Source organism: Seriola lalandi, unplaced genomic scaffold (assembly GCF_002814215.2).
Source record: "Seriola lalandi dorsalis isolate HSWRI2012SDOR001 ecotype SW California unplaced genomic scaffold, Sedor1 jcf7180002054907, whole genome shotgun sequence".
NCBI classification, from domain to species: Eukaryota; Metazoa; Chordata; class Actinopteri; order Carangiformes; family Carangidae; genus Seriola; species Seriola lalandi.
In genome coordinates, this window is record NW_019525459.1 from 588,862 (window position 1) to 611,051 (window position 22,190).

Below are 22,190 nucleotides of genomic sequence, written 5' to 3' on the forward strand. Positions count from 1 at the left end.
AATTTTTATTTTACAGCTGTTCCTTTTTGAGAAAGTGTTTCTAGAATCCTGCAGCAGCCACATGAGGGAAATTTCCTGCATGTTGTTTTTTTTAAATTAACATTAATATTCTGTTCTCTTTTTATTATGGCTCTGCATGCCTTTAAATGATCAATAACTTTCATGAAAGGCAAACACAAAAGTGTGTGTGTGTGTGTAGTTACCCACTTGCCATCAGCCAGGTTGATCTTCCTAAAGGTGGGGTAAAGTTCGGGTGGTGGATGACCCTGATGGTCCTCATACAGGAAGACAGGAGAACGACCGACCTCGAGACCCAGCTGTTGTGTGCCCTGAGGGACGTAGAGACAAAGGATGGAAGGAAAGAGGGATGATTGGAAAGAATGATAATAGGAAAAGGAAACAATCATTTTTAGTTAGTGTAACTCAGGCTGTTTATGTTTGGCCATATCCCGTTTAGACCGGGATGATGTAGAGTGTATGAGGCGTACCTGCGAGTCATACAGGGAGAGGAGAAAGACCTGTGAGCCTTTCACAGCTCTAACTGTCGTCATCACTGAGAAATTCATAGGAAACGGCGAATCTGATGGGAATGCGCGCAAACACACACACACACACGCACACACACGCACACACACACAAATTAGGACACAGGCTCTCAATGACCAAATACATCCATACACACACTTACTTATTTCTGTATCAAACAAACACACTGTATTAAAACTTACCAGGGAAGAGTTGCTTGGTGGGCGCGCTCAGTTGAATCTTCTTGTCAATTTTAAAGGACAGGTCTGTCTCTTCTCTGCCCTTCCTGCTGGTGCATAGACCAGCCTCCAACGATACACCCTCCATGTCCTCCGACAGCTCCAGGACCTTCAGGACATCAATGGGATTGGCTGCAAAAAGACAAGCAACACTATGACTGAGCGGATGGGTGGGTTTGATGATTAGTGGATTTGAGGCCGTTCATCAAGGCGTCCACCTCGCCAGCACAAGGCCAACACCTTCATTCAAGGTTTAATCTACTGAAAGAAAAAGGTTTTTTGTCGTTTTTTGCCAAACAGTAACCTGCACAAAATCAAACATTGGCAAGCACAGTGATTTGTTCTGCTTCCCATGGGAAGTGGCAGACGTTCAAACTTAAGCTGCAGGAGCAAAACATGGGAGTATCTGTGCTTGTTCTTGAGAACGTGACAACTACATCCTCCTTCATATTCTGCTGCTGCCACTTCAGTCTGAAAGAGAGAAGTGCTTTTGGAAGCCATGACCCTTTGTCATGAAAGAAAACAAAGAAAGATGCATTCACTCAAAACACATTCACGGTCACATCTCGAGATACAGTTAAAAGCCAATAAGTTGTTTTAGGTTGCTCCTTAACAATATAGTTGGACTGGCACAACTGAACAAGAGTAGGAAAGGATCTGGAGGGATTCATAATTTTGGTTACTGACAAAGTTTTTATTACTTTTTAAATGACTTTTTCTTTATACCACACAGGGAAGATGTCTGGGTATAGAGTATAGAGAAAATATAAAGGGCTTGGATAGGATCCGAGGCCCTTTACCCTCTGTAAGAACAATTGTCTAGCTGATGAGTAGTTTGTATTTGTTTTTTTTTAAGTAAGTAAAGTAAGATACTAATAATGGGAACAAGTAAAGACAGTTCTATTTCTGTTGCAATGCCTTTCTGCCAGTTGTCATTGCTCTTACCACAGGATAAGGTCCACATCCCCATTGAGAGTTAATCTATGTTTTTGAAGCTGCTCTAATCACAATTGTTTCTATCAACAACAGATCAAACACTTCACATGATTTTTAGACCCCTTTGGCTTATTTATGACTCAAAACCTTCTCATATCAACCTTTTTTACAGGCTCAGCAGACAGCTGTTTTCAGCAAACAAGCTCTGATGAACGCACTATGCATTTCCCATCCAACACTAAAAGGCAAACAAAGTAATTGCCCAGCTGATGAACATCATTAGCAATGATTTAAATACATAAAGTGACAACCTCCTCTAAATGTACACGACTGTTTGTTGTTGTATGATATTACATTTAAGACGTCCACTTTATCAGTAAGATCACCTCATCATCTTTGTATCTCTCTCTCTGTCTTTCTGGGAAACATACTTGTTGCAGAAGCTTGTCGTAATCACATGATAACGCCCATCTTGGCACTGACACAAGCAACAGTCGGCATCACACAACAAAGACTAATACAAGAGGGCTATAAAGGATACATGGCTTGACTGATTCAGCCCAACGGCACACACACAAGGAAACACATAAAGTAAAAGAGACATTTGGCACAGTACAGATGCAGACTGTAGTTTAGGCAGAAATGTTCAACATATGCACCACACACACACACACACACACACACACACACACACACACACACACACACACAAGATTTCTCTGAGGACCAGGGACACAATGGTCACAGAGCTCTGTGAGACGGGCTAAGCAGCAAAAGATGGGATGTGAAAGAGGAAACTGGGGGGAGAGAGGAGAGAAATGTGCAACATATTGAAAGAGAAAAGAGAGAGACAGGGGTTAAAGAGGGAAAATAGGAGAAATAATGGATGGTAGGGGAGAGGAGGGCAAGCCTCTACTGGTGTTGCTTCTTTTCACACGTATTTCTGAGGCTTACGTAAACCCTCCATCTGCCTTGCACCTTTCAACACACACACACACACAGTCACACACACACACAGTCACGTGCATGTGTACACACACAAGAGTTTGGCATAATGTCTGAGTCTGAGCACCAGATGTATTTGTTGCCCACTTTTTTCAGATTGTCCATCTGTTTGTCCATCTGTCCGCGTGTCTGTCTGTCTGCCAGCATGCTGGCACCGTCAGCTTGTAACTCTGTCTTTCATGAGCTCACCATCACATTATTTACTTATACAGCTAATACTGTGTTATTAAAACTTCCAGTGATATGGTGGCCCACTCACGCTGTAAAAATCTCACAAATGCCATTTTTTCTTGTTCTTTTATAAGCTGAGAAACATCTGTAAAAAAGTTGACATCTAGGGGATTACTTGTTTTCAGAGATACTGAGTTGATGATGTCATACATGACACAAAATGTACTGAGTGACCAGAAAAATAGAAAGAGCTGTACCATGTAATGCAATGCAACATAACAGTCCTACAATACAACTACCTCCTTCAGAGTAAAATGTTTGCTTTTATGCAACTTCACCAAATTGTATCAACCAAGATAAGGTGGTAATAAAGTACCGAATTCTCTTTAAAGAAAACTTTGAAGCAACACTCAAAGAATAAGCATCTGTCCTTCAAAATAAAAGTTGGGAATTATAATAAGTAAGTAACGTAGTTCAGTATTAAATTGTCAGACCCGCTCAAAGGAACAGTTTGACAGTTTGAGAAAACGCTTATTTGCTTTCTTACTGAGAATTATATGAGAGGATTTATACCACTCTTACATCTGTTGTTTAGAATATGAAGCTACAAATAGTAAATGAACTTGCACTTATATAGTGCTTTTCTAGACTTACTGATCACTCAAAGCTGTTTTCCAATACTTGCCACATTCACCCATTCACACTGATGGAACAGCCATCAGGGGCAATGTGGGGTTCAGTGTCTTGCCCAAGAATACTTCAACATGTGGCCTGGAGGAGCCGGGGATCTTAACATACCACAAAGACTGGAAAGAGGAAGAAACAGCTAAATCTGACTACCAGCACCTCTAAAGCTCAATAAGATAAAATGTTCATCTTGTGTATTTCATTCCTTTAGTTTGTCCTTGCTGGCTGGTCGTTGCTGCAACCGGCCAAGAAATAGTGCAACATGCAGCCTGCTGTAAAACCATAAATAGTTGTTTCTACATTTACACTAAACTACCCATCTCCTGGTTGTAGCTCCATGTTTAGTATATGGATACCGGAGTGGTAATGGGGGGGGGGGGGGGCGCTCTGTATAGTGGTTTAATTTTCCTGGTCAAATGTTAGCGTGAAAAGCTGCTAAAATGCTTTTAAAGCCATAAACAGGCCATAAGGTAGCTCCTGGTGTTCACGTGTTAGAGACATGGTTAGACTTAAGGGAACCTGACACACAAGAAGTGTGTAAAAGAAGAGGGGTTTCATTCATACATACCAAGAGATGATCGGTAGCACTGACATCTGAATGCAGCAGAGGACAAGACGAGACATGGGAACTCTATATGCACTTAAACACATCAGGTAACGTTTTGCTATGCTGTTGATGTGTGTGTATGTACAAGCGCAATACAACAGCGGCATAATGTGGATATGAGCGCGCGCGCACACACAACGCACATACACTGTGTTGTACATACACAAGGGAGTGTTCTGGTCTCCATCAGTTCCTGGTGTTAACCCGAGGCTCTAAACTTCAGTGTGAGGGGCACCATGATCAACATGCACACACATGCAGAGTATGTCAGATGTAAGCCTCAACATAAAGAAGAACAACTGTAGTTTGAACAGAAAGATCCACAACAAGAGTGATCTACTCAACTATAGATAGATAGATGATTTTGGATTTTGGATTTGTTATGATATGGGAACGTGGTGAGATTGAGAAGACAAACTTTTAACTTACTCGGTTGAATGGTGAAACTATGACTGTCCATTGTAAACATCCATCGCAGCTCACCTCCAGGCTTCCTGCTTCAACTCTCACCTTTCACTTTGAGGGATTATTACACATATTTCAGGAGCACTCACTTTGACTTTTACCTTCAAATAAAGCAGATGGAATAATCTGGCTAGACTGATAGCTTGTTTATAACCTGTTTGAGTACAACCCCCCCACCACCCTCCTCTCATCGGAGTGCACGACACTGCGATCAAATTACTAGTGGACAATCTCCCCACCACCCCACCCCACCCCATGCACATGTCTGCATGTAATCTTCACCAGCATAAAACATTAAAGGCAAAGAGCAAAAAAAAAAAAATTGCAGTGATGACAGAAATGAGCTCAACCCCGCAGTAGGCATCATGTGACCGCGGTATTGCGATTATGCTGTTATCATCACAGCCCTGCTGTCACCTATGGCCAGCTATGGCTGGATAATGCAAGTGCTGTATAAACAGATCTATTACAACATGCTAGCTGACAAAAAAGTGAAGCAGTGCAGTCTAAGTGGAGGCCACTGTCTTCTATCAGAGATGCATCGCTGTCGCATCTGGTCTTAATGGGTTATGGTTCCATATTTATATACACAAGAGACACAAGTAAGTGGAGCAGCACACTGACACACACAGGCAGACAACTTAATGGGCATCATATTGGAAAGACTATGGATTTTCTGGAAACCACATGTGTGTCTGTGTTTGTGAGTGTTTCTGTGTGTGTGTGTGTGTGTGTGTGTGTGTGTGTGTGTGTGTGTGTGTGTGTGTGTGTGTGTGTGTGTGACTGAAGACTGGGTAAGGGCTTCTTTGTGTACATGTGTGTTTGTATGTGTGTGTTTGTGACGAGTCTGTCATTATCTCAGTAATGGGGAAGAATGCAATAACATGCCTCTTGCAGAAACAAGAACTAATGTTTAGTCGAGCCTCCTACACCGCGGCACCGAAACACACACACACACACATACACACACAAAACAGACTCCGCACAGGGGTTCAAATCCCCCACAGAGGATTTGCCCCAGGAGCCTGTCATTACAGTCCTTTACCTCTTTCACTCTTTCTCCTGCTCACTCTCTCTTTCTGCTGCCTCTCTCAAACGTCCGTCTCAAACATCTGACATGGCTCTCTTCAGAGACTAAACCCAACGAATGATAAAAAGAGGGAGATGAAAACCAGAGAGAAGAAGAGGAAAAGGAGAAAAGAACAGAGAAAGAGGGAAGAGTAGGATGGAGGGACCATATGTTTTCTTTTCTCCAAGTTCAGCTGGCTCTGATCAAAGAATCACACTGGATAGTCTCTCCTGCTGTCTGAAACACACACACACAGACACACACGGACACACTAGTCTGTGCACACAGCACACACACACACATACACACACACATATGCATTTACTTATATGAATCCTTAATGTCTGCTACAGAAAAAAGTGAATTAGAAACCTGCAGACAGACATGTGCTTCTTATCTCCTTCGAGGAATCTGTGGCACTCGTGTTGAAATCACAGCTCATCTCTGGTCTTAACATCTCAGTTGTAATCACCTCTCCTCTCGCTCCAAATGAACCACGAAGGGTGTCACATACATTCATTCCAACAAAATCCGTCTTCCTCTCAAACACAGATCAAAGACTGCATCAATATTTGTCAGGCACAGGCCTCCAGCACTTCTCGGACAGCTACACATTGCTTTATGTGGCTCTGTGCTCTGTTATTTTTGGATGCTGCATAATACAGAGACTTTGATTTTGGAGAACAAAGAGTGAGCCTATTTTTGACTTTAAGAAAGATTTATAGCACACAGACCTGCTATGCCAGAGTGCAAAATGTATGATAAAATGCTATAAATTATTATCATCAGTATTTTACTTTTGACCTTTTTCTAGCATTTTTGTGGTGTGCATGACAAGTACCTGCAAAACATGACAGACAAAACAAAATAACAAGAACTGATAGACAGACTAGGAGTTACCGTGTGCTGCAAACGGTGCCATTACTTGATAAATTAGAGAGAAATTAATTTAGAGAGCATCACTTGACATCCTGTGTCAGGTCGAATTTATCACATACGCTTGATTGCAAACTCAAAAGCACAATCACATACTGGAAAAACTGCTGCTCTTGTGAATTTTCATTCCTGTAGTCATGATTACAACAGTTATCTGGAGTGTGTGTGATCAGGTGTGTTTTGCGGCTGATTTAAAAAAAAAATTAATGTCCTGTTTGATCAGTGGTAGCAGCCTTTTAAAATAAAGGTTCTTTACAGAATTTTAAAATAAAACCCTGTCAGTGCAGTAGACAATCTTTAATGATAATGTGAAACAATGACCATCATCAGCAATAAAAGTTGTGTTTCTGGACAAGCCAGATGGCTCTTTGGGTTCCTTGTAGAAACAACTAAAGAAATAAGCAAAGCACAGATTATACACCAGTTCATATCACTGAGCAGTCCAGTAAAATGACTTGCTCCATAGTTACCACCAAGTTACTGCTGCTGCTGCTGCTCTTCTACCTGAGATTTTTGCTGCCAATTGATGGTCAGCTGCTGTCACTGACTTACAAGTTGAAAAAACACCAGGGTGTTCTCTTTGATTTACCAGCTTTTGTGCATTTTTAAGTACCTATTTATGCAGACAGTGTTACACCTGGCACCAATTATTTTTACAGACAGTGTTAAACCTGGCTCTAATCATTCTATTCTCACTGGTGGGTCTTGTTTTTGTTCTAAACAAATCGAGACGGCTTTCTGACTGGGACTGCGAGACCAGAGTCAACTGTATTTGCTGTAAACTAGGACAAATCTGACTTCAATTCCAGCAGGACACAATACAGATAATAATAAATGGCACCAACTCTGTAGTTGCTAATGTGTCAAAACAAGTCTAAGTTCCATGCTAGCAGCTCCGTGTTTGTTTTATGAGGTCACAGTGACCTTGAACTTTGACCTTGAACTACCAAATTTTGATCAGTTCATACTTGAGTCCAAGTGAATGTTTGTACGAAATTTGAAGGAATTCCCTCAAGGCATTACTGAAATAACGTGTTCACGAGAATGGGACGGACAGATAACCTGAAAACATAACGCCTTCGGACAAGGCTGTTGTTGGACAAAACAAGACACCCGAAAAACAACTGTGGGAAATTGTGAAGGAAAATTTTCCCTATTTTGTGACATTTTATAGCCCATGTGATAAATTGTTTAATCAAGAAAATCTTCACATTAATAGATAAAGAAAATAATTTAGTTGCAGCGCTAATCTCATCATAGTTAAGATAAGAACCATTAGGAAGCTGTTTGGGCTCATAGGTTACAAACTTACACAGCGGAACAGACACACAGTTCTTCTCCGTCGAAATGCTTTTACCACCCTAAAATTAAACACACTCTGGACGAAAACATGGTTGCCACTCAATTTTGACAGTACAATTATGAGAGCATCCAACTGCACCAATGCGAACATACTATTGGAGCTCAAATGTCTTCATGTCATTATCAGTTTGTCACCTCTGTTGTAAATGTCTGTTGTGAAGAACGCCTTCAGACATTCCACACTGCTGTAACTGACCTAAAAACTCATTTAAACAATTCTGCTCAGCCGGTCAATTACAAGGGCACCTTTCATCAATCACTGCACAAAAACCGTTTCCAGATCTATCATTGGAGCAGGCAACTCCACACATGTTGTTTAGCTAAGATGAGGGAAGCATTATCTCCCCTGCTAGCTTCAACCAAACAAGAAATCAAACACATGTGCTCTTTACTAAACACACAGACGAAAACAGAAACTATTTCTTTGTCAATCACAATGCTTCTAGACTGACCTGAATGCATGCATTAACACACTGATACATGAATTATTAACTGCAAGAAAAATGATTCATTCAGTTATGAGTCATTTGCAACTCTGGGCTTACTGTTGAAGTTTTCATGTCTTGTTTTAATCTCTCTCAACAGAATCTGCAATTTAAATTCTTCCCTCATTGTGTCCTTGTAGCTGTTTAAAGAGTTCAGCATATCTTGGGGGGGGGGGGGTTTAACAGGAACTTGACATGGCTTTGGTTCAACTCTAGTAATTCTGGCTAAAAAGGAACAACTACTCCAAAGCATATGCACCATAAACACTGCATTTCACTCATAAACAGGCATTTCACTAACATTTATCATATGCTAAGTACTTAGCCATCACCACCAACATAAGGACCGGGGTTATATTACTGGTAGTGGTACCTCCATCTTGTTTATACAATTCAACAAAAAGAACTGTGATTGTGTCTCAATTCAAGGTTCACTTCTTAACATTTTCATAACTTTTTCACTGTCTCCTTCAGCATAAAATAGAAAATGAGTTAGACAGCACTGTTTTTGTGGGTGGGAAGTCATTGAGGGATCATGTACATACTGGTCGGTCGGGGTCGGTGTTTTGAAACTCATGAACCTCTGCACACATTATGGCCTTTTGGTGAAGCTCTTGTGAAAAAAATTAAGACGCATGACTTTCTGCACCCTCCCCAAGTTGACAGTGGATTTATTAGTGACGAAGGGAGCCACGAGGGGGAAATGGCCAAAGTGGGGAGGAAAAGGCTACAAATGTTGAAACAAGAGTTCAGCATCTTAGTTTAGGCTGTTAGCATGCTAACATCTGCTAATTAGCACTAAACACAAAACAACTTAAGCACTGATGACAGCACTGGATCACATTAAGTTAATACAATTATTCAACTTGAGGGAAACATGAATGTCTGCAAATTTCAGATGTTGACCAAAGTGGTGGACCGACCGATACACCGACATTGCCATCCCTAGAGGCGCTGCTAGCATGGCTAAAAATATCTAAAAAAAAAGATGATTTCCACATTGAATCACACGTGCTCGAAAGCTACTACTCTGTTGAAAATTTCAACCGTGTTGCACCTCTGGCCATTTCCCAATCCATGATGTCAGAGCAGGTGTTTCCCATCATCTGTCAGATGAAAAACACCCGCTGTTACATCACTGATTGAGGTGTGACCAGAGGAGCATTTTTAGAATTTTCAACGTATGCAGACCAATGCAACAACCGTTTTTTTTACGTAAGTTTTTTTTATGTTGTGGTAAGGTTAAAATGGAAAGCTTAGTTGTTCCTGTTGAAGACAGACAATGAAATATAAGCAACACACACTGGGAAGGTGAAGCAAGTACCTTATACTCACTGACATGTGCCTACCTGACTGATTTTCTCACAGAACACTGATATTATGTTTTTATTCTGCTGACCCTAACATCACACCACATCCTGCATTAACATATTGCACAAGACATAAATTGTTTATTTACATTGGGGGGAGGAGTTTTGATTTCATCTTGATGATTGTAGATCTGGAAGCAACATGAAGCAGGAAGGCTTTAAATTTGGGTTTAGCTATTTTACAGCAATCGGGTGATTTTAGAATCAGTTTAAAGCACTGAATACTCTGAATTCTTCAAAAGCAATAAATAGCTCAGTTCAGTTTTTAGCTACCTGAACACACAAGTTTCATACAGACAGTGAGCAAGGTAAGTGACGGAAATACCTAAGGCCAGACTATAGCAGGCTTGACCGTAACTTGACCACATTGCTCAGATGTCTATGATCATAATTCACACCCAACTCCTGACAACTTGCTGACAGCCAGGTGTGTTACTGCATTTGACAGTAAGTAAAAAAAGAGACATGTACCTGAAGACAGTTTAATGACAGGTGTTATGAAAGAGTTTGTCCGAGAGCTGAAGAGGAACATGATGCATCAGGGTTTATGTGTACATGTGTGTTGTTTTCACTCTTTGTGAATCTGTGTTTCTCGTTACCAGTGGAGTTATTCACAAATAAATTCTTATTTTCAGGAATGTGTTCACTACCCACCAGGTGTGAGATGCTACAGGGTTCACATCCTGACCTAGGTTGACCCCAGATGACCTCAAAAGTCCAGAGGTCACATTAGTCACTTCAGTAATGACCTTCACAGACAGTGAGGTTTGACCCAGAATGTGTGCGTTACTATTTTTTATACGTTGGAATAATAATACTGAGAAAGATGCTAACAACCTTTGAAAGGCTTTTTAAATCAACATTTTCAATGCATCATTGACGCCTAATAACATGAACTATAATTGATAGCTGGCAGGCAAATTTTTTCTTAATCCAAAGTACAAAACAAATAGTTCATAATGGTTATTGGGACATAACATTAATACTTTTCAGCTTTCTCAGCATCTTCTCAGACAGAGCAGGTGGAGGCAACATGGTGGAGTCGCTGCCAAGTCACCTGCCTTCTGACTCTTTTACAGTGAATCGTTGATGTAGCCCTGCCCAAAGCCGATGGATGCTGACTTGCAAATAAAACAGCCATTAAATGAGGAAAACAACAGATGGTGTGTGTTTAAGCAATTAGTTGCAGGATTTTTTTCTCGCCTTTGTGTGTTTGTTTGGATGTTTATGATTGTTAATATGTGGCTGACAAAATAACATCAGCTCAAGGTTATTTTAGTAGTTGTTCTGGACTTTCAAATCATATCGCATGATCTTCAGCAGATCTGACATTGACATGACAATGTTTTGCTGCTGTTTCATCTTTGAAGTTCAAGTTTTTAAGCAACAGTTCAACATTTTGGGAAATACACTTATTTGTTAGTTAGTCTAGAGGTAATTTTCTAACAACCTCACGTTGGCATGACTGCAGGAATTTACTGTTCCTGGCAAAGAAACAGTCTGGTACATAAACCCCTGAGTCACTGCAAAGTGTCGTTTTTACCCGTCTCTGAACAGCTTAAACAAACAAGATATGACATGTTAACAGATAGCTTCAGAGGTACTGGTAGATGGATTTTGTTACCTTTATTTCTGTTTTCAGTGGTATTGATCTTCTCTTCCAATTCTCAATAAGAAAACAACGGTGCATAATTCCAGGAATGTTTAACTATTCCTTTAAGCTAACATGGACCAGGAGTCCTTCAAGTGCCCAGAGAAAATGAAAATCTAAATGTCTACAATTCCAGGACAGCTGGCAAACTCCATCTGCTAATAAAGATCTTGTAATATGATTGAAAGTTCAGGAGCTGCCACTAAATGGTCCCTGAGGTAAGATTGTTTTGTAAAGTGTTGTTTCCTAGGTCAATAATGATCTTTGAAGATCAAAGAAAAAAAATTAAACATGTTTTAAAAACTCATCTAGAAAAAGAACCACAAACTCACAAAGAAGTATTTGAAAGAAAAAGAATGACCTGAGACAACCTTTCTGTCTTAAGTTCTGGCCCATCTGATGCAAGGAGGTTCCTAGCATTTCACCAGGATTACTCAGTGAAGCTGATTTAAGTCAGTGACCCTACAATGAACTACTGTGAGATTTTTTTTATAGTTTTATCATTGTCTACAATGATAAAACAAGGCAACTTGCCTACTGAAACACAGTGATGCACATGCTCTTATCTTGATAAACATCAATGACACCAAGCTCTAAAAGCCCCAGAAGAATGAAGTCTTCTCATATGGTTCCAGAGCAGCTTCAGGGGCTGCTGTACGTAACCAAGCATCCCCAGTACAGTTCAGCACAGCTCACTTTAATTTGCCTGAGTCTGTTCTCCATTACCCAGCTGTTAAATATCCTGTATGTTGCTGTATGAGAGCACAGACTGATGCAGCAGGTATGGCAGAACAAGTCTAGACATATAGGCCTATGCCTTTCCACTGTCTAGCAAATGTGCAGTGGGCTCAAGGAGCCCAGAACGAAGCAGTTCAGTTCAGTAAGCTTTAGGCCTGCATGACCTGGCACGACAAAATCATCTGTCAAAATGGAGACCAAAGCCTATTTTTCTGGAAGTTAAGTGGAAAATAACTTGGAGACAAGTTTGGGGGTGGGGGTGGGGGGGTCTTCAGGAATTGACCCATGCCTGAATAATGAAGTTCATATCAACAAACTAAAGATGGGTAGATGCACAATTGACCGACAGTTTGCAGGAAGGGATTAAAATGATGTTCAGGATCGGTTATGGGTGACATTTAAACTTGGCTTTCATCAGCTCATGAAGGCCTGGAGGGCAGGTGGTGATAACTGATGTGACACAGGTAGAGGAGGAGAGAAAAACAGGGGCAGGAACCATGGACTAATCAAACTTCAGCTTTTTACAGCCACTAAAAAAAAATATGTTAATTGAATTTAGAAAGTCAATTACTGGTAACACTTTATTTACATAGTCAGCCTGCAGAGAGTTTTCAGAGTATTTGTAAAATTTCTAAAAGGATATTGCTAACCCTAACCGTCAGCTTAACCATTAAATGGTTTACTGATTGGTGGTTGAATATTTTATTGTTGAACAACAATTGAACATTAAAATGTTCAACAAAGATTAGTGAAATGTCACAAATACTCTGTAAACTCTCTGTAGGCAGACTATCTTAATAGAGGGTAAGCCAATTACTTGCACAAAGATAAACAAGTAAACAACCGTGTATATGTCAGCTTACCTGCTCTTGAGGTGTGACACACTGTGATAAGCATCAACAGCAGCCATGTGTCGCGCACTGGGCTCCATCGATCCATCATATGGCATTTGAGGTTATCGATGCAGCGGCCAATAACTCCCTCGTGGCTCCTGTGCGCTCCGCGGGACACCTGTAGTCAGAGGAACTTCGGCTCAGCACGCGAGAACGTCTAGGAACTGTCTCGTGCCCGTGCGTGTTGCTGCGCACTCCGCCAGCTGCCAATTAAGAGCGCGCATACGCTGATTTAATTGATGATAGGTGATCTTCAGCAGCACATGTACTTCTGTCTGTGTGTTTTTCTTCTGGATGGACGGATGAAGAACTGAGACTAGCGGAAAAAATCCCTTAATCTCGGATGGTCTTTCTTCCTTCACCCACAAAGAACTTTCCTCACTTTCTCTCCCCTCCTCCCTCCCTGCCTCCCCTCTACTCCTCCCCGGGGTGACCCCTCCCTCCCCGGAGACTCCTGAGGCTCGTGGAGCTGTGCAGAAACATAATTACTGCGCGTGTCGTTATTTGCATCATTATTATCTGAATGATTTAAGGAACTATGTGGTGTCTCTGTCTCTGTCTCTGTCTCTCTTTGATGCGCGCACGGGCACTTATTTGCACGCACGTCCTGGTTCATACAAATTATACAGCTGTCACACACATATGTGCACATGTGCGCCCGCGCACATTTTCAATAAGTTTCAATGACTTCAATATAAAGCAAAGTTTCTCTCTGTAGGACCTAATAAAAAACATCCAACATGAACAATGAAGGCTTGTGCCGCATTTCATTTTCTGCTCTCCCTCTCTCTCAGGCACAAACACGCGCACACACACAAAGCATGCTAGGACAGGACAACGGTGCTGCCCAACTAATAAAAATATGCTGCTGCAGATTCCAAATTCCAATGCCTGTCTGTCTTTGCCCACTCCAGTCTCTTCAAACACACACACCATATTCGTCCTATAGGCACAATAAAAACCAAAATGTACTCCTTGCCCTCTATTTCAAGGCTTCATCGTTCTTTATCTCTAATGTGGAAAAGTCAAAAGAAGCCAGCAGCTCACTGGGAGGTATCAGAAAGCTTTAAGGAGTTGTTAGGAGAAGTTTATGGCTGAAAAGGGATGAATCTGAGCTCAGTACATGCACACACATGCATACATGTACATGAATACCTATATGAGCCTAAGGTCTCCTCTGTCCTGCTCCAGCGTCCATCTACATTTGACTGTATTATCTACAGTTAGATCACTTGTAGCCTAAAATAAAAGGACTGTATCAGGACCAAATGAAACTGTAAAATCTTAGAGCAAATTAGGATGTTTAATCCAAGTAAATTATAGAAAATGGATTTAAAATGACACAAATAATTCAAGATAAAACAAAATGTGCCATGTAACCATGTATGTATTCGTAAAAACAATTTTGGCACATTTTACTGTGTATTAATAAATGACAAACTCTGAAATGTGCACATTAAGGAGAGGACTAGATTAAAAGTGTAGGTGTGATTTAACAGTGTTATTTCAGTATTAGGAAGGTATAACTGTTCTTAGTGTAATTTGCTGCTGTCTTGCTGCAGCATTTTGTAAAGATTAGCATCGCCCTGCATTGTCTTTATGTCAGGATGAGAGCAAAAGCGTAAGTGTTTTCCAGCCTGTTACTAACGAAAAGATATAAAAAATACTCTGTGTTTTTGTGAATATACTGGAGAGAACACTTGCTATATTCCTCAGGTGGTTAAATGTAAATATGTCGTATGTTTAAAATACATGTAAATGTAGTGTGCAATAATTTTAAGAAGTTTATATTTTGGTATTAACTGAAGTAAATTGCATCCTGGCACTCATACATACTCATATTTTTAAGAACAAGAAGAAAATAGATTCCAGGCATATTTCGAAATAGCCCTACCTCACGCTTCAGGTAGGCTTTTTTTAACAGCTTTACTTTTGCTTTCAAGTGTGTGTGTGCATGTGCTTGTTGTGTGTGTTTGTTGTGTGTAGTGTTTGTTTCATTAATTCTATCAGTCAAAACCAGAACTTTTCTGACACTGACAAAAAACATTCCCAAGCATCTTTGTGTATGATGAAGCCAGGCTTGGAACACCACGCCAAGGCGACTCATTCACTCATTTGAAGAAATAATCATATTGACCACTGGGTGGCGCCAAACCTCTTTAAAGGTTTGGCTTACGGGCGCTGATTTCAACATACTGATATGCAACTTCAAATGGTTTCTTATTTATTTGTTTTAAAAAAAATAAAGTTCAATGTTTCACAGAAAACAAACTTTACTGAGAGATAGAAGGTTTATCGACTTTTGCAGTGATGCATGATGGGTATTTTTCAGTTATGGAATAAAATGAGTTGAATACTAATACTGACTGACCCCTTAGATAATCTGATCTGCGCTGCGGCTGTGCACTCTGTCCATGTGACACTCTCTTTCTCTGTCTCCCTTATCCTCTTATAGTGGCTCTCACCTCAGATCTCCACTCATCCCGCAGAGCTGGTCGTCTGCTGGTGCTTCAGTCTGATAACAGAGCGGAGAGGCAGTGGAGCCATGGCGAGTCCCGGACAGAAAGTGGTGCTGATCACTGGCTGCTCCTCCGGTATCGGCCTGAGGATGGCTGTGATGCTGGCGAAGGATGAACAGAAGCGTTATCACGGTAGGTGCACTCTGTGTGTGTGTGTGTGTGTGTGTGTGTGTGTGTGTGTGTGTGTGTGTGTGTGTGTGAGTCAGAGAGAGTGAGTGAATCGATATTTAATTGCAATTTCAATTAGCATAGCATGTAAATAGGTTACATTGGTATTATTAAAGCATACAGAGAAGGAAAATTGTTCAATAAGTCAATAAATTGCTAAATAAAATAATGCAACTTCTACTAATAATAACAGCTTTACTTGAATGGAATTCCACATAATTTGTTAAAGTCTCACATCACTTGTACTTCAGCCATACTGTTTACACATAAGTTGCTTACATCAAGACTGGAGAGTAGGTGACATAACAGTATTATATAGTCCACATGGTTGTTTAATCAACCGTTTCCATCAAAGGATGAGTGAAATGACAGTGGCTTAGATATTTCAAATATGAACCACATTACAGTAAATGAGGAATACATTTAGACATAATCTAGAATCAATAATAAAACTTTGAGATCCTAGAAAATAAACTAGAATAAATTGATTAATGGAGACGGGAACAAACTCAAAGCTTTGTTTTTTCTGCTTTATTGTTGTTTAGCTTCAAATACTTTCACGACAAATATAGAACCTGGACATCTGATCGACATGCAATCAGGGACTTTCAACAGATTTTCATAGGAAAGTATTATAATCAAGGAAAGCCATATAACTAAGAACATTCTTTAGATTCTGTAACTGCAGCATCACTTCTCTCAGCCATAAAATGAGACTGCATACATTGGCCAAGACACTAATAGAATTACAAAAGTTGAAGACTAATGCAATCAATTAATCAGGTTGTGTCATTTACACAAAAATATCTCACGTCTGGAAAACAGATCTCTAATACTAAACACTTTATGAAAGACATGTTAGGACGGCGAGAAGCAGCTTACACCAGTCACAAATAGAGTCAATATTTAAAACAGTTTGCCAAGTTTAACCAAACAGAAATTAAGTCAATGCAGTATCAGACAATGACTAATTCAAAATTAGGCTGTGTGTACTCCTCCAGAGGCCTGCTCCCACAACCTGTCTGTCACACCCAAATTTAAATCCTCCTCCAAACAGATTTAAGGTACGCACAGTCTCTCTTTAATATTAAAAAACACCATATCATATCATTTGTATTCCTTATATTACAACCTTTACGTATGTGTTTTATATTTCCCAACATAAAGTAAACTATAATGATGGTGACAAAAGGAAGGACCCCATCAAGTGACATATGGGCTTATTTACTTTCATACTGAGAGCTAAGCCTAACACCAATCCTCTCACATTCTTTACCCAGTTTTTCCAACTGCTTGTGGTCCACTCAAATCACTTATAAACTTTACATCACAGCTAACCATTTTTTGGAAATTTGAATGTATTTGTTCTACTGTCCCACATATCCATTAGTTTCCATTTGTTTTCCTGTTGTATTGTATTATGAGGTAAAGCAGTGCAGATTTTTCAAATTCAATCTACACTACTGCGTTATCGTAAAATGACAATGCAGAATGAATGATCTAACGTTGATAAAAATTAGAGCAGACTTGCAAACTCAAGCAACTTTCACTGGTCTACTGACTGACTTTCATGCCATATGGAAACTAATGGGAAACGATAACTTCAAACAATGGTTTCCTCTATCAGTCAGAAAAATACATAAAAAATTTCAAACTCTATAGCATGTATTTGAAAATGGTCAGCGATTATGTAAAATATACCATGGATGTGCAGCCATCGGTGGAGGAGATGTTGATTATGCTCAAAATACTGAGCGTTTTGGAATCATTGAGGTCTGAACTGCACTTTTCTAGCATAAGATAAAGCTCTGACCTCACTATACCTCCCAACACATAGTTATGTCTCTGATCCCAACTTAACCTTAGGTCACTCTTAACACACCAGACAATGGCTAAAGCCACGGCACAGCCTCAGTTAGGCTTATTATGGCCTGGCTTGTAGAGCTTTGTTGTGGATGACAGGCTGGCAAGGGCTATTCCTGGAGCAGGCAGGTGACATGAGCACCATGGCAAGACGTTAATGCTGATATGTAAACTGGTTTCTGTAACAGGACTAGTAATGACCACAGATTCTATATTAAGGCTGCTTAAGGTTGTCTTTACTCAATTGACTATCTTTAGTGCTGCTTTTTCCACTGTTGTGTTCTTTCAGAAATTTACTCAATGTGTTCAACAGTTTGAAAGGGATGTTTGTGAACAGTTTCCTTACAGTACTTCACTCTCTGTTTTCACCTACTAGTCTTTGCTTTGTTGTCAAATTTTTTGTCACACCTCCTTCCCAGCTGTCCATGACCGTTACTCCTTTCTTTTCCTTCATTCCTACAACAATAATTGAACACAAAGACAGGATCACTTAGGATGGAAAACATACAAATGTGTACACAGACAGAACATGTATTGATGCTGCAGCAGGATTCAAAAGAGCATTTTGCACCTGCCTTAACTTCTTAAAACAAGTAATACACACGTATCATGACACAAGAGTCTATTCAACATATCATTATATATGTGTGTATCTTGTGTGAGGCTCCAAGTATGATACCACAGATAGTCTTTATGTAACTGCGTTTACCTGGGCAGGATGCCTAATCACATAATCATTTACAACAGCAGCCTGGAGGCATAGTGCTCAAATTTAAGTAGAGAAGGAGTGTTACATCCATTTAAACTTACACTTGGAAGCTGCCCATAGAAACAGAGGGAGCACAATTACACACATGGCTCTTGGCAAACAGCACTGGTAAAAAGAGGAGTGCAGGTCAAGATGACTTGAAGAAAATACATGTGGGATTAAAACATTTAAACAAATTTGTGGTTTCAAGCCATTGTGGAGGTGCCGCTCTTTTCACTGAAGGTGTCTATGCGAAACCACAAATAGTGAAGTTTTTGGATTGGTGCCTTGCTCAAGGGGATTTTGTTTGACAGTAGTTGCTGAGCAAGTGTGATTATTTAATCACTGCCCCCATACAGTGAACGTCTCCTGTTGGAACAGGAATTTGGTCTGAATGGAGACTAGCTGACTAGTATTGAGCCCCCCCTTCAGCTTCCATTAAAGCTTTATTCTACTCCACTTACATGTCTGATTAATATAATGATTTTTCAACTCACATCAGCATGTTTTTACAGGCCAGACAGAAAGTGTTGCCAAAGCAAATCCCAGCATAAGTCAAGGAAATACAGTATAATGCATAAATATTAAATGATCTATATCTACAATATCAAACTTCTCAGCTCTGTGATTCCCCCCTGTGATTCTTTCCCTTGTCTACCAACTGTCCACAGTCATTGCCACGATGCGTGATCTGAAACGTAAAGATAAGCTGGTAGAAGCTGCCGGGGATGCGTATGGGAAAACTCTTTCTCTGGCTGTACTCGACGTCTGTAGCGATGAGTCCGTCAAACAGTGTATCAATGGCATCAAAGATCGACACGTGGATGTCCTTAGTAAGTAAAAGTGAATGCACCCTCAACACCCTGTATCTTGGATTGTTACAATCACTAAAATTCATACTGACTGCACCCTGCCTTCCTTGTCTTCTTCTTTTCCTTCTTCTTCTCCTGACCAGTCAATAATGCAGGTATTGGCCTGGTGGGTCCTGTGGAGAGCATCCCCATGGAAGAGATGAAGAAAGTGTTTGAGACCAATGTGTTTGGAGTGATCCGTATGATAAAGGAGGTGATGCCTGACATGAAGAAAAGAAAAGGAGGACACATCATTGTGGTCAGCAGCGTGATGGGATTGCAAGGTAAACAGAGACACAGGTGTGATGGGATGAGTAAATGGGGAGGAGGCGGGATGGGGCGTTAAATGGTACAGGGAGAAATAACAGGCCTCTCTGCTTCAGTTTGATGGATTGATAGGTGGATGATAGACAGATGGTAGAGTGGGTGGATCTGAAGGAAGTCTAATGGAGAACAACTGTATGCCTTTATTCATGTTGTCTGGAAGTAGAATTAATTTTTTTAAATTTTGTCTCTGCAGGTGTGGTGTTTAATGACGTGTATGCAGCATCCAAGTTTGCCATGGAGGGCTTCTGTGAGAGTTTGGCTGTGCAACTCTTAAAGTTTAACGTCACGTGAGTTTCACTAATGCTATTCCCATCGTTATCAACAAAGAGCAGGTGTGAGGCTCATGGGTCATAGTTTTTCAGGTATTTGTTCATAAAACAGAGCACTGGACAAATTTAAATTTTGATGGTCATTGCTTTTCTCTATCTGTAACCTATAAAACGCTTAGCATTTTTATTAGTTAAATTATTTTAAAAAACTAGTAACGTATTACCACCGACTCTTGTAGCCTTGGGTGGAAATTTTCATGGACTGCTGTTAATAGATTAATTAATCATTTAAATTTTAGCTGATTGATATGTTCTCACATGATCAATCAATTAATGATGTCAGCACTAGTATTACCCATTCGCCCACAGAACTATTCCTCCATCTGTCCATGCTGTGTTGTTGAGCTCCAGTGTCTCTTTCCTCAGATTGTCGTTGATTGAGCCGGGTCCAGTGCATACAGAATTTGAGGCAAAGATGATTCAGGAAGTGAAACAGAGGGAGTGTCCTGGGGCTGATCCTGACACAGTGCATTACTTCAAGAACGTGTACCTTCCTTCTTCTCTTGACATCTTTGAGGTACTGGGACAAACACCTGATGACATCGCCAGAGTAAGTTCTCCAGCAGCCTGTGACTCAGCCTCACTGTGCCTCATCTGTTTGTCTGCACCAGTGATTAATCCTGTAAGTCTGACTGCAAATCTTGTGTCTTTCCTGTCCATCCTCCCACCTTCTGCAGTGCACCAAGAAAGTGATTGAAGCAAGCAGACCACGTTTCCGTAACCTGACCAACCCTATGTACACACCTATTGTAGCATTGAAATACGCTGATGAAACTGGAGGCCTGTCTGTCCATGCCTTCTACCACATGCTCTTCAACCTCGGCTCTCTCATGCACATCAGCATGACCGCTATGAAGTACCTCACTTGTGGATGTCTGAGGAGCAGGACAATTTCACCAAATTAAAAACTCTGTACACCAGTGAGAATAACACAAACACTCTGAGTTTATAGACCAGAATAAACACCTCTGCTTAGGCTGTCTACTAACTACTAACATACAGTACCTGCCCAAGGTCAAGTAGCAAAAGTCACTTTGTTACAAATAAAGAAAAAAATCCATTAACAAATCCATCCTACAATTTCAAAGAGTTTTGTGACCTGCCATATTTCGTGCTTTATATATGCAGTCTGTATTGTACTGAGCAGTCTTCTCTATATTCTTATTTCTGTATAAAACTGTAGCTTATGAATGTATAAAATACAACACTTATGTCCAGATGAGTTGAAATATAATAAGAGTTTTCCAATCTATTGTAGCCAACCCAGAGTGCCAAATAAGGTTTGCACCAATGAGACAACATTCTGCAGCCTGATTTCATTATTTTATCCAAATCAGGCTGTTTTGGTTCAGAGTGATAGGTATACAACTTGTTCAATTTGTAGCCTATGTATTTGCATCTATTTACACATTTTTCAAATACTGTTAATGTATTGGTACAACTGTTTTGGCATTAAAATTGTAATTTATACCTTTCAGGAGCTGTGTTGGTGCTTCTGATGGTTTTCACAAATTTGTGGTTGCATAGTCATTACTCATGATTATGATAACTGTTTCATTAGCTGCACACACAAGTGTCCTAATTTTCCTTTCCTGTAGAAGACTCTTACTTGACAGTGTCTCTGTCATTTCTCTCAGGTTAACATTATAGCATGACTAATTCTCAATTTCTGAGGACCGTACCTGTAAAGGAATCTTTTGTTTCTAACCTTTAAGGTCTTTAATTAGTAATAGTTCACTTTCTGTATCTAGGATGGATGCGAAAACACATGGATAACGTCGAACTCTCGCAGTCACCAATGGTAGCTGTTGCCGTAGTAATCAAGGTCGTAATGATATCATGGACTGAGACGGGGGTCTGGGGGGGTCTAGTCATACAAGAGCCCTTCAGCTAAGAGACAAACTGTCTTCCTTGAGATTCCTTGTACAATGTGACTTAGGTGAATGTAGTTCATTGTTTAGGACTGATGTATGTGCTTGTGTGGGTTTATATATACCTGTTGCATGGGACAGCTTCAGGTTTGGGATGGCACTACACTACTTAACCTGTTAATGTTTGTAATTGTCCATTGCCTATCTCCTTGATTCACATGAAGCTGTATTAAATACTTCTGTTTAAGAAATCAATTTGTCCTGAAAACTCCTTCACCCAGAGTTTAAAAATTCAGATTTTGAAATTTTTTTACACAAGCATATAAACAAACATTTAAATAAGGATCCCATAAATTTCTGTACAGTTTAAAGAAT

At 40.2% G+C, this 22,190-nt stretch overlaps 2 protein-coding genes across 2 annotated transcripts in view; one reads left to right on the forward strand and one right to left on the reverse strand.

Annotated features, from left to right (window-relative positions):
* Window positions 1-13,514, reverse strand: part of LOC111672988 (uncharacterized) — a 38,359-nt gene extending 24,845 nt beyond the window's left edge. The window contains exons 1-4 of the mRNA XM_023430594.2: window positions 13,110-13,514; window positions 729-896; window positions 489-580; window positions 208-329 (exon numbers count right to left, since the gene is read on the reverse strand). Of these exons, the coding sequence (XP_023286362.1) occupies window positions 208-329; window positions 489-580; window positions 729-896; window positions 13,110-13,188 (461 nt within the window). The 5' untranslated portion in view covers window positions 13,189-13,514. The remainder of the gene's footprint in view (window positions 1-207; window positions 330-488; window positions 581-728; window positions 897-13,109) is intronic.
* Window positions 13,515-15,569: 2,055 nt separating this feature from the next.
* On the forward strand, window positions 15,570-22,066 carry LOC111672951 (retinol dehydrogenase 8). Its single transcript, XM_023430547.2, has 6 exons — window positions 15,570-15,790; window positions 19,109-19,270; window positions 19,393-19,572; window positions 19,809-19,902; window positions 20,311-20,494; window positions 20,622-22,066. The coding sequence occupies exons 1-6, from the start codon at window positions 15,685-15,687 to the stop codon at window positions 20,847-20,849; spliced, it is 954 nt and encodes a 317-aa protein (XP_023286315.1). The 5' UTR covers window positions 15,570-15,684; the 3' UTR covers window positions 20,850-22,066.
* Window positions 22,067-22,190: the final 124 nt, after the last annotated feature.

Excerpts from the sequence above, each read along its gene's own strand:
- LOC111672951 (XM_023430547.2), top strand. The coding sequence starts at position 15,685 with ATGGCGAGTCCCGGACAGAAAGTGGTGCTGATCACTGGCTGCTCCTCC. Across the intron at positions 19,271-19,392 it reads TCGACACGTGGATGTCCTTA|TCAATAATGCAGGTATTGGC; the intron begins GTAAGTAAAAGT and ends TCTCCTGACCAG. Across the intron at positions 19,903-20,310 it reads CTCTTAAAGTTTAACGTCAC|ATTGTCGTTGATTGAGCCGG; the intron begins GTGAGTTTCACT and ends CTCTTTCCTCAG.